Source organism: Corvus brachyrhynchos, unplaced genomic scaffold (assembly GCF_000691975.1).
Source record: "Corvus brachyrhynchos isolate BGI_N302 unplaced genomic scaffold, ASM69197v1 scaffold62, whole genome shotgun sequence".
NCBI classification, from domain to species: Eukaryota; Metazoa; Chordata; class Aves; order Passeriformes; family Corvidae; genus Corvus; species Corvus brachyrhynchos.
Window position 1 is genome coordinate 1,875,807 of NW_008236629.1, and position 11,780 is coordinate 1,887,586.

Sequence of the window (11,780 nt, forward strand, 5' to 3'; positions counted from 1 at the left end):
CAACTCCTTGCATTATAAAACTGGGTTTCTTTTTGCAAAATTAGTGAATCGGGGAGGGAAATAAAAGGAGGTGTAGGAGCAGTATTTCTCATTGCAAAACCTCTGCCAACAGCTGTTGGCAATAACCTGTTTCGTTTTGCCATGCTGGTGATGTCAGGTTCGCTCAGCTCACGCCCCATCGGCTCTGACTGAGGGGCTTCACTCCCTGCAGGGCTGGGGAGCAGAGCACAGCCACTCACTGCCCAGGCCTGCCTTCACATGAAGGGGTTTTGGGAAATTGTATAACATCACAGCAGACTGGTCCTTGCCCCAGGTGTAGCAGGTTCTTCCCTTCTCACTGACTTTGGCAGAGCACGTGAATTTCATCATCATGGCCAAAAAAATAAAAAGTAAACAGAGAGCGCTGAAAGAGGACGTTTAATTTTGAAGGGGAAATAAAAGGATACATTAGGGAACTGCTGTGACCAAGAGATTCTGCTCTAGAAAAAAACCCCAGCAAATTCTTCAGTGAAAAACAGAAGAGAGACTGCAGCTTTCGTAACACCCAGTAGCAGCCAAAATAAGGGTAGTGAGAAAGAACATGGATTTTCAAGGGAAACAAAACCACAGTAACACCTCCATACCTTTTAATGCTAATACAATAAACTATGAAGATATTTCACTTACAAATAAAGATTGTGTCTTACTGTTCCTTTTGGATACAGCTTGATTTCAGTGAAAGGTGATTACAATAGGGCAGTTGTAACAACATATCATCTTACAGAGAAAGGAATCACTATGGCAGTCACAAGAAATATGGACTAAAAAAGTAGTGACAGAAAATTAATCAAGCAGAGTGACATGCATTCGGAGAAACACAGAAAGGAGCTTTTTAGGTTTCATGGTTTAGCCTACCAGAAAGGATGAATTTGCAACATGAATATTGGGCAAGCATTAGGATATCAGCAACCACCTCCTTGCACTGCCAAAGGAGCAGATTAAGCATTCCAATGCCACTGTTTCTTTGCCCACATCCCAAATTTCTTCGGTTTTGTTGTGCTTTGTCCCAGCAGGAAAAAATTACAATGTGGGATAAAGATGCCACATGTACATAAAACTGAGTCAACAGAATGTTAGAATCCTATCTTTGAATGAAATTATTATATGGTTCTATTAAGCCTGATTTAAAATAAGGCCTTCCAGTCTGCTTTCTGCCTCAATTTTCTAGGTGTTCTCATGCCACAAGTCACATCTGGCTCTGTCCAAGCAGGACTGAGCTCCTGCGGCTTTAGTTCAATGCTTCAGATACCCACTTTTGTTCAGAGCTCTGCACAGAGCAGTGACAAGTACTTCTCATTTTTTCCCAAATGAGGATGTTCTGGAGTTAATCAGATCTTTGACCTGGAAGAAAGCTGTTCACCTGCTTGTAGACAGACAGACAATTGCTCTGAATCAACTGGCCTAGAGAGCTCTGGCTTGCCAGTGGGTATCAGAACAGATCTAGGAGAGGGAATTAAAAAAAATACCAAACTCAATACCCAGACACTTCCCAAACCCTCCCTGCCCCTCCCCCAAACCCCAAACCCATGCTGCTCAGGAAGCACAGGCCGAGGGAGGTCCCTGCTGGCAGGATGATGAAACACACGTGCACCAGTTCCAAACACATCACCCACCTGCTCCCACAAATCCTTTCTTCCCTCTCTGAACCCCACAAACACGGCACAGCTACCTTGCACTCACCCTGGCACCAGCCTCTTGCTCCCAAAGGCAGCACCACCTCCACTGCACAAGGGCAGCTGCCTGCTGGGGCAAAGGGGGAATCCCAGTCTCCAAATCACCGTGTTTATCTAGGATACAAATTCCCAGCATACCTGAATTATCATTCTGCTGAAGCTAGGCTGACTGACCATCCCTGCAGCTCCTTCTGTTGCAGATGAGCAGGCGGATGGGACCCACCTGGGTTCCCACATGACATTGGTCATTTTTTCTGTCACACGACAGGCATCAGGTATCAGTAACAGTTCATCAACACTGGATATTGGTGTATTGAAAAGAAGAAGGAACAAAATAAAACAACAGATCTTGTCTCAGCTTTTTTTCTGTATTACCTAACATGGCTAATTTCTGTATTACCTAACATGCAGAATTTCGACTACAACAAATTTCAGCAGACACACACCAGAAATAATGCATCACTGTGGTGGAAGACACTTATGATACAGCTGGGGACAAACTAAGATGAAAAAATGTTTATGGGATGAGACCCACATTAACTTCCAGACCATAAAAACAACTGTGGGAAAAAAGCAAAAGTTAAAATAAATATTCAGTGAAGGAAAACATATTTTACAGCACGCAGACATTACGAAGAGGTTCGATTTCCTCTTAAAACTGACACAGTTGAGACTTACAGACATTTCCAGTGGCTGAGAAAACTAATTTAATTGACACTAGAATGAAGGAAAGCATACAGGTTTGGGTTTTTTTTAAAAAAAGAAGCTTTATTACAAATCTGTAGGTTTAAGAAAATATCCCAAAACTGTCAAAGTAGTATGAAAAATGCTGTCATCTGATTCACAGTCATCAGTTTTCGCCAACAAACATAGCATACAAAAATTGATATAAACCACGGCAATTCTTTTTGGCCACACAAGTCAGATATTTGTAATTCCAAATTCCCTGCTGACAACTAAGATGCTGCTGGCAGGGGGATGACAAAATTGCACCGGTTTTGAAAACTGGAAGTTGGGATGGAAAGGTTATATATACATGTGCACATATTGTATTTTACCACGTCCAGGTAACTCTGGGCAAACACAACATGACCCAGCACAATGCTAAAGTCTGTAAAACCTGGAGAGCCAGGGAATGTGTGTATGTGACATTGAGTTATTCTCTGTGCTCTGGTTCCCATCTGCTTTTACATCTCAAACCGAATAACAACCAATTGTTTTCCACTCTCATTTACAGAAACAGCGAGGTTGAGGTGCTGCTGTACTGTCTCTTCAGACTCAGAGCGTGTCAGGTGCACTGCATGCAGACACAGGATCTAAGAATGCAATGCACTTAAAACATCACGTAATTAAAGTGGGAGTTTTAGGAGATTGTACACTGAATTTCCTGCAAGTGACCTAACACCTTAAGCTACCCCACGGAAAACATGGCATTTCTCATGCCATTCAGAAAGAATTCATGTAACAAATGAAGAAGGAAAGAACTGACATGTATCAATTTACACTCCTAAGCTGAAGCACAGACTGCTGCAAAAAACCCGAAAGGTCTGCAAGTACACCAGGGATTGAATCCAAACCTGCCCTACAACTCTTAACTGTGGGGAGTTACCTGCAATGGCTGGAAGCTGCAGCACAGACCATTGGTAACAATATTCTCGAATCCTTTGAACTGCACAGGACTGAGACAGCACAGCTCAGAGCTGCAGTGAAGATGAGGCTTCAGTAGAAGTGTGAAGATTCGAAAGGAGCAGGATGAAACATTTCTGTTACAGTACCTGCCCAAGGTATTGATACGATCTTAAAAAAATCCCCAAACAACTCTGTAATTTAACTCCTTTTATCAGGTGCTTGAAGGGGATTTTCTATTGAGCAATCCTCCTTTTGCCAACAGCGACTTGAAAGAAACCAGCACCATGTTAAAAAACTACTCAGTGCATTTCATTCATTTTGCTGTTTCAACTTCAGTTGAAAAGCACAGAATTGAGAGTTATTCAAAGAAAACTGCTCTGCAGGAGAGCCATTAGAAATCAACAGTCTCTCATTACCGGAGCAAACAGGATGGAAGATGCAGAAGTGATTTACAGTAATTTCCTTCCCCATGCAGACCAGACTAACCTTAGGTTAATCAGGGCTACCTGGAACGTTTCTTAAAAGCCACCTGCTGGTAAAGAGGTTGCCTCATTCTCCTGCATTTACTGAAAACCTGATCTCTGAAATGCTGTAATGAAACAGTCCAAAATCTTCATTCCAAGGAAGGAAAATATTTCATGTACATTCTTAGGTGTGAACCTTCAGGCTTGGGAAACGTTTTTCTAGATTGTCAGCAAGTGTCTGATCAGCCTCACGCAGGACTTCAAGGAAGCTCTCCACCTGGAAATAAAAAACCCACACAAGAAGGAAAAAAAACCAAAAATAACTTGCATGAAACCCCGAATTCTTACACTGGCACAGGGGCTCTTTCTACTTCTGTGCCTTCCAAATAAGAGCAGCCAGCAGCAGCCACTGCAATGAAGAATGGAAAATGCCCCACAGTAGCTACCTTCCTCCTAATTCCACTTGGTCAAAATTTTGAAATGTTACCACTTTCCTCCTAAACCCTTACTTCCTTGTTTAAAGGAAACACAGAAACTTTTCTCACCCAGAGAAAAGCTCCCTATGAAAAATATTTAGAATAATTCTTCTATAAAAATACACAGGACAAATTTTCAGCTAGGATAAACTTTCAGACATCCATTCATTTCAGCACAGTTTGGCCCTGCATCAGCTGATGATCTCAGCAAAGCTCTGGCTGAAGTGAGGCAGAACAGACAGAGGAGGTAAGACTGTCTGGCACTGGAATGGTGTTTTACCTGTGCCTGAGCAATTCTGTCCTGCTTGTACATTGGATTTGGAAAGGTCCTGCCACCCAAGGAGCACTTTTTCAGCTGTGTCACAGACTTTGTCACATACTCACCGACGCAAAATACAGAGGTAAGAGGTTCTGAAAAGCACAGCAACATGTCTGTTCATTCAGGTGTCCCTGGTGCAGTCCTTCTAAGGTATTCTCCTGGAAAATGAGAAATACAACCAGCATGTCAGGAACAGTTGTTGAAAGAACAAACTCAAAACTGTGCACAGCATCTACAGAATGTGCTTTGTTCTTATAAATGGGTAAAACAACCAGAACTTACAGTTCTCAGAGAAAGCCAGACACAGTGGATACAAAAAGGTGTGAAAGCTCACGTCACAAGTCTCTTAACCTGAATGCTTCCATAATTAAAAAGGTCCATTTGAGAAGGTGGCTTTATATATTGACAGTATTTCCTTTTTTTAAATAAACTGACTTTCATTCAAAAGAAAGGGCAACACACATCAACAGAATTTATTATACAGAATCTTGGCACACACCTCAGAAAACCTGTGTCCCGCTCATCTCCCACACATGTTGCTACTTACCTTCTGGTTGATTCTCTAATGAATTCCCATTAAGCAACGGCACTGGCACAGGAAAATGCCAACATTAATAGCAGAGACTTTTTTCTTACCTACCCAGAAGAAATCCCTACTAGAATTTTGTTTACTCTTACCTTGGTTAGTTCTTGAAGCATATTGGAAAGTAATTCACAGCAAATATCCTTCAAAATTTTTAAATGGAAATCTTCCTCATTTACATCAGTCCTTCCACTCTCTTCTTGCTCAGACTCCTTGGAGTTATCAACAGCTCTCTTCCCACAGCCCTCCATGTATTGTAAAATACGAATCAAGCTCCCAATCAGTGGCATATCTTAACACAAAGTAACAAGAAAAGCGAACTTTAACACTGGAAATTCTTGCCCATCCTTTCAAGGCATTAGAATTTTGAAACACACCACCATACTTTACAGAAAAGCTATAGGAATGTAAATTCTGACAGTGTTGCGTTTTGTACTCAAAGACAGTTTTAAAGAGGCAAGTGGAAATGTAGTAGAAAACCAAAACCATTTCTCATGCAAGCTGACCTGTATCTATAAAAAGTATATGCCAGTGGTAAGGAGTATGAGAAGGAAACTGTCTTTAGTAGTACCCAGTGAGGGCAGTATGTTAAATTTGCATCCAGATAATCCTGTCTAACAAACCAAACTGCACAATGTCTTTCTGCTGCAGGTGACCCTGGCCCACATTCTCAAGACAAGCTTTTAATTCTAAAGACTTGTCCATGGATTGACAAGTTAAGAAATGATAGATGGATTTAAGTAAGTGCAGAATCTCCCCCTACTAAAAAAAATTACTACATAAAAAGAATGTATTACTATATTTTAGCAAAAATAAGTTTTGCAATTTTCACTAATTTACCCAACAGAGAAGACTGAGCAGAATCCGTAGATTCTGGTACTGTAACTCCTCAGAATTTACAGCTCATCCAGTAACTGAACTTTGGGCTAGCTGTGATTTTGAGTAACCAGGAAAGAGTCTTACTGTATGCAATGCCACTGAATTGAACCACCTTCCACACCCACATAAAGTCAATTGTGAATATTAACTTTAAAAAAAAAGAAAAAAAACCCAATAAACAAAAAGCACGACTTGCTTTTCCTCATCCTGATGTATTCCTGCTCTGTCTGTGAGGCAAACATAGCAGACAGCACGGACAAGATAGAGGCCAGCACAGTCTTCTGCTCCTGCACAATGATGGGTGGATCATCTGGCTGGCAAAGCTCCTGGCAAACAAGGTCATAAAGCAAACTCCAAGTCTCTTTTCCTCCGTCAGGCGCCTGCACTTGGGAAAGAAAGAAAGAGAACCCACCAACCCAACAAATTTAATCCAGGCATGTGAATTCCTTTTCTCCCCAATAAATACGTGATGATCCAGAAGTTACAGCCTCTCTTGGTCCCCTCACACGTAGCAATTCCAGCATCTTACCAATAGCCTGGATACCCTCATCCACCGTGGTCAGGAGCTGCAGGATATGCATATAAACATCCAGTCCTTCTGGGTTATCTGATCTACACAGACCAAACAGCAAAAAGACAAATTGAAGTGCTGGTTACTGAGCTTATAGTCTGTGTTTTGGTCACAGAGAAGCCCATCAGCAATCATTGCCATTCTCTTTGCTAACAGACAAATTGACTCATTTCAAACCGTAAGTCCAGGAAAACATATCCCAGTGACCTGTCAAATTGCGCTGTTCCCACTAAGAGCAAGATGTTTGGACACAGGCCTTACAAGGTTGTAAGGAGTCTTCCCAGCCATGAAACCAAAAAGAAATCTCCCATACCGGACTTGCTTGGCTGCTTCAAGTATACAAGGCACAATCTTAAAGTCTGGAAGTTCTTCAGGGGAATCATCTGCAGATGGTCCCACAGAGCGACAAGTGCCGTTTTTGATCCAGTTTAACATCAGCTCTTCATCCAGATCAAAGAGCTTGTCCACCACTTCACCCACTTTCACCAGCAATTCAACTGCACAAGAGAGCATGTTATTTTTATTTCAACAAGACTAACAAGGAAGAGCAAAAAATTAGCTCACAAAATGCTAGTATATACAAGTATTCAAAGTAACTTCAGGACTGAAATATATTCATTTTCTTCATAACCTACTACAGGTTGCTATGTTTAATTCTTTTATGTGGCATAGACCACATAAATAAAAATAATAAATAGGGATTGCTGGAAAGCCCACTGACACCTTCTACCTTGTCATGCCACATGTGAAGCAGTAACTTTATTCTCCAAAGATATTTCATGTTCCTGAAAAGTCGTAACTTCTACTTCTGAAGTAAAACTTTTCAAGATTTGTTCCTAGATACACAGTTTTATGCTAATCTTCCACCTGCCAACCTGCATTTTACTTAAACAGATCTGTTATTTCAATAGAATAGAGCAGGATTTCTGAAAATTGTCATTAAAAAATTTTATTAAAAAATTGAAAAAGCTGTATTATTAGGATTCCTTGACAAATGACAACTGCTGTTACAACTGAGTTGGATGTTAAACATAAATGCTATTCCAAATATTTCCATTTTTAGGTGGTTGGTGTGGTTTTTGCTAAATTAGTGCTAAGAGAGATTTGTGTGGCACGACTGCATACCCAAAGCCTGCACAGTATTCAGCTGCCAGGGTAACTGAATCATTCCTCCAGTTCCCATTCCACAGATGCGGTAGTTTTAAAAACAGAAAATCCGTATCTGACGTGAAAAAAATAAATTAAATGAGGTCTTGTTTCAAGGCCTTGTTCAAAAATTACATATGTATATCCCTGAATGAGGACTATGTCCTTTCTTTTATTGGGGCAAATAACAATTTCTTCAATTAAACATATTTGAATCCCCCCCCAGAGCTTTCTTCTTCGTCTATGAGTTTCTGGTTAGTTTTATATATATTTATAAACCTGCAAAGGCAGGGCAAGTTTATTTTGCTGTCCTTTAAACTCGTGAGGCTTCCTTTATTTTAAAGAAGTTATCCCAACTGAAAATACTTGTCTTTGAAATTGCAAACTTCAGTTCTTATTTTTCTTCTTCAAACACCCACTAAATCCCAGCTTGTTTTGGCAGCTTACCATTTGTAGAGCTGGACATGATAAAGCAAACACAGTCGTACACAGAAGGATTCTCTCGGATCCTCTCCACCCAGACATTGGCCACTTCAGGCTGGGAGAGGCAAGTTAACAACAACCTAGGCAAGAATCCCCCATTTAACAGATTAGAAACCAGCTCACTCCTTCTAGTTATGCAAGTGTACATCCAAAATAATGAGAATGATGTGACAGAAACAGGAATCTAACTCACAGCAAAGTAATCCCAGAACAATGCAGAAACAATAAAAGGAAAAGATGAGAGGATAATAAAATAGTGAGCCCACTTGTCAGTTTTCTCCCCAGGCCTCAGAGCATAGCAGAACTACACTACTGATACATTAATTTCTGAGATGTCCTACCTGCTTGTTTCCAGAAGAGTTGGGGAGTCTGAATCACACAAACGTTGCAGTAACACTTGACTTTAAGGAGAAAATGCAGGGAAAAAAATGTTAATAAAATCCATCTTTATTTTTAAAAAAGGTATAAAAAGGTTCATTTCACAGCTGCAGCCATGTTCTGAGATTAAAGGCAGCTTTTCCTTAGTGTGCATGCACTTCCAGTGTCTCAAGACTGCCAAACTTAGAAACTAACTTGACTGGTGATTTAAAACCCCCCAAAAATAGTGGTCTATGTCCTTTCTTCCTTTCCTGAGCACTTCCCACACAAACATGGTCAGCCAAAATTATGAATGAAGACGAAGCTTGGCAGGCAAGCTTGGATCCCTCTCTAACAAATATTCCCTGATTGTGGGTCCAGACAAGCAGTACCTGTGCATATACAAAGCACACAGACACTTACCCAAGATTCTCATCTTTGCTAATGGACATGCAGATGTCCTGGAAACAGGCCATATTCCCTAATATTCCCACACAGATTTCCTGGAAAGTCAAAACACAGTATAATGAGACAACTGCAACAGTCCACAATTTCACTTCCAGAGCTGTAAGACAAAAGTAAAAGAGGTTCAAAGATGTTTTCCAGTTTGATTTCTTATGACCCACTGATTTCATGACAAAGATACAAAATCTTCCACAGATTCTATACAGATTTTTGTGTTCTATCAGACTAGCCTAAAATATACTCAGGTACTATTCTATTCAGATGTTTAAGTGTTAAGGTGTTCCATAAAAGCAAATGTATCTTGAAATCAGCCCTACTTGCATATTCTTTGTATACTCTTATGAAGCCCATCTGGCAGCCCTGTTATTAAAGCAAAAAGGAGTCCTAAACCAAAAATATCACTACGTAAGCGGGACCCTCACTGACATTCACTTGCTCACAAAAGAAAGAGATCTTAATACAAGCAAAGCCCATTTTCTGATTAAAGAGATCTAAAATAAAATTAAATTTAAAAAAAACCCAAAGCAGTGCAGCAGTGCATCCCATTATGATATTCAGGCCAAGTTAATAGTGAAAAAGGATGCACACTTGTGTAATGGGGACCTGAAACACCTGCAGGTGACTGGTGCTAAAACAAAGCGAGTCATTAAATTGCTGCAAACTAAAGTAAAAAAAATCAACTCTCCACTAAGGTTGTCTTCTTAATTATTAACATGCTATTACCTCTACTAAATTACAGCAGGCACTCCAGCAAACACTGTTTCATGAAAGTAGCTGCGACAGCCAATTTGCAGTCCCTTCCAAATTCTGGTTGTACTTTCCAAATTCTGGTTGTACTTTCCAAAGGTAAAGCACTAAACTTTCAAAGCTCTTTGTGTCTCTACTCATCTCCTGGAGTAAAGCATCTGGTAACTTCTGAGGAAAAGGATTTACATCAACACTGAATACCTTTGAAAATCCTCTCTTAAATCCTACAGTGCTCTGCATAGCACAAGCTGCAAATCAATGACATCAAAAGAAGCAGAAGATAAAAAAAAAATTCTTAAGTATTGGTGTCTAATAATTCCACAGATTACTTTTTGTAATCTTTTTGTGCTTCCTTCTCATTATCTTGTTCTGATTTGATTAGTAATAAATTAACTTCCCCAAGTGGAGTCTGTTTTGCCTGTGACAAATGACAGTAACTGGTGAGTGATCTCTGCCTGCCCTTATTTTGACCCATGAGTCTTTCGTTGTATTTTCTCTCCCCTGTCCAGTCAAGGAGAGGAGTGACACAGCAGCTTTGGTGGGCACCTGGTCTCCATCCAGGGTCAAACCACCACACTTCTGTAGGTCCGACTAAAGAAATTCATGACCATTTCAGTAATCATTCAGTTCAGTAATCAAAAAAACAAGTCAAAAGAAAAATAAGGCCAGACTGCTGGGTTTTATAATAGGTCTTATAACTATGTTTGATAAACTCAGTCCTTCATCAGTTTATCTAGATGAGGATATGTGAGCAGACATGTACCAGCTTCAGCATCACCAAAATTGTTACTGATTAGACCATGTTAAAAACAGTGAAAAAGCATTTTAAAATTTGATTTTGTGTTTTCTCCTGGTTCCCCTTACACATTACACACGCATTGGGAGAAGGGAGATAAGTGTAAATGCATGTACAGGGCTATCTACTATTGCTCTTAACACAGAACAGCTTTTTGAGAGCCCATACTTACAGTTAGGCGAGGGCATTTGGACTTGGCAAAAACTCCCATGAATATATCGGGGGCGTTGAACTCTTGAAGAAATAAGGCAACATCCTGTGGAGAAATTGAATGGAGAAGCAAGTGGATGTCTACAATTTCCAAATGCAAAATCAAAAGTGTTCTGAGTTGACAAACTCGCTACACAAAATTTGTTATTTGCCACCAGTTAATACCAATAATCTTTGTTTTTCAATGAGAAAAGGCCAGCAAGCCCCTCTAGTGATTCAGTATGCCAGCGATTTGCTGTACAATGAGCCAAAAATCATATTTGCAAGAAAATGCAAATTGCTCCCTATCTCAACAGAAACAGACACTCAGCCAGAATTCAATAAATACCACGTTTTAAGGCATGACATCACCATGATACATAAAAAAGAAGCAAATGAAGGTGCCATCAGAACACACAAAAGAGGAAATCTCCTCTATTTTACCACACTAAACCACAAGATTAGTTCTCTACTTGGGAATAAAGGACCCATGTCCTACGCTTTTTTAAAAACTCTGAGCAACAAGGTAAGGAATAAAATAATAATACTTAAACTAATATATATATATATATATATCTTGAGAATTTGTTCCAGCATTTGAGAGTGCTGAGAGAAATACCAAGAAGCTGAGTTACATTGCCACTGCAAGTCTGCAGCTAAACTGTGAAACGCTGTTTATCTATGAGAGAAAGCTACGCTTACCAGCAGGACGTACTACAATTTTTAGAGGAAAATATGCCTGTTTAGAGACGGCATCAATATTATGCCCACAATCCAAGCGCTGAAGACACGGGCTGCGCACCCGAGTTGATTCCAGCGGCAGCTCCAGCGGAACACTCGGGGCACACGGGCCCCGAGGTCCGAGTGCCGCACAAGGCTCCTACCTCGTCCATCGACATGTCCCACACCTTGCAAATGTCATTCTCCATCTCCTCGTCCAGCTCCGTCCGCGCTCCCTCGGGGC

At 40.5% G+C, this 11,780-nt stretch overlaps 1 protein-coding gene across 1 annotated transcript; it reads right to left on the reverse strand.

Annotated features, from left to right (window-relative positions):
- Positions 1-604: 604 nt before the first annotated feature.
- On the reverse strand, positions 605-11,774 carry SAAL1 (serum amyloid A like 1). Its single transcript, XM_008644251.2, has 12 exons — positions 11,701-11,774; positions 10,800-10,883; positions 9,043-9,122; positions 8,604-8,663; positions 8,227-8,342; positions 6,947-7,130; positions 6,592-6,674; positions 6,259-6,447; positions 5,279-5,475; positions 4,666-4,758; positions 1,851-4,082; positions 605-1,479 (listed from the first exon to the last, which is right to left on the reverse strand). The coding sequence occupies exons 1-11, from the start codon at positions 11,743-11,745 to the stop codon at positions 3,990-3,992; spliced, it is 1,224 nt and encodes a 407-aa protein (XP_008642473.1). The 5' UTR covers positions 11,746-11,774; the 3' UTR covers positions 605-1,479; positions 1,851-3,989.
- Between the last annotated feature and the right edge of the window lie 6 nt (positions 11,775-11,780).

Excerpts from the sequence above, each read along its gene's own strand:
- SAAL1 (XM_008644251.2), bottom strand. The coding sequence starts at position 11,745 with ATGGAGAATGACATTTGCAAGGTGTGGGACATGTCGATGGACGAG. Across the intron at positions 9,123-10,799 it reads CCAAATGCCCTCGCCTAACT|GAAATCTGTGTGGGAATATT; the intron begins GTAAGTATGGGC and ends TTGACTTTCCAG. Across the intron at positions 8,664-9,042 it reads AGCAAAGATGAGAATCTTGG|TCAAGTGTTACTGCAACGTT; the intron begins GTAAGTGTCTGT and ends TTCTCCTTAAAG.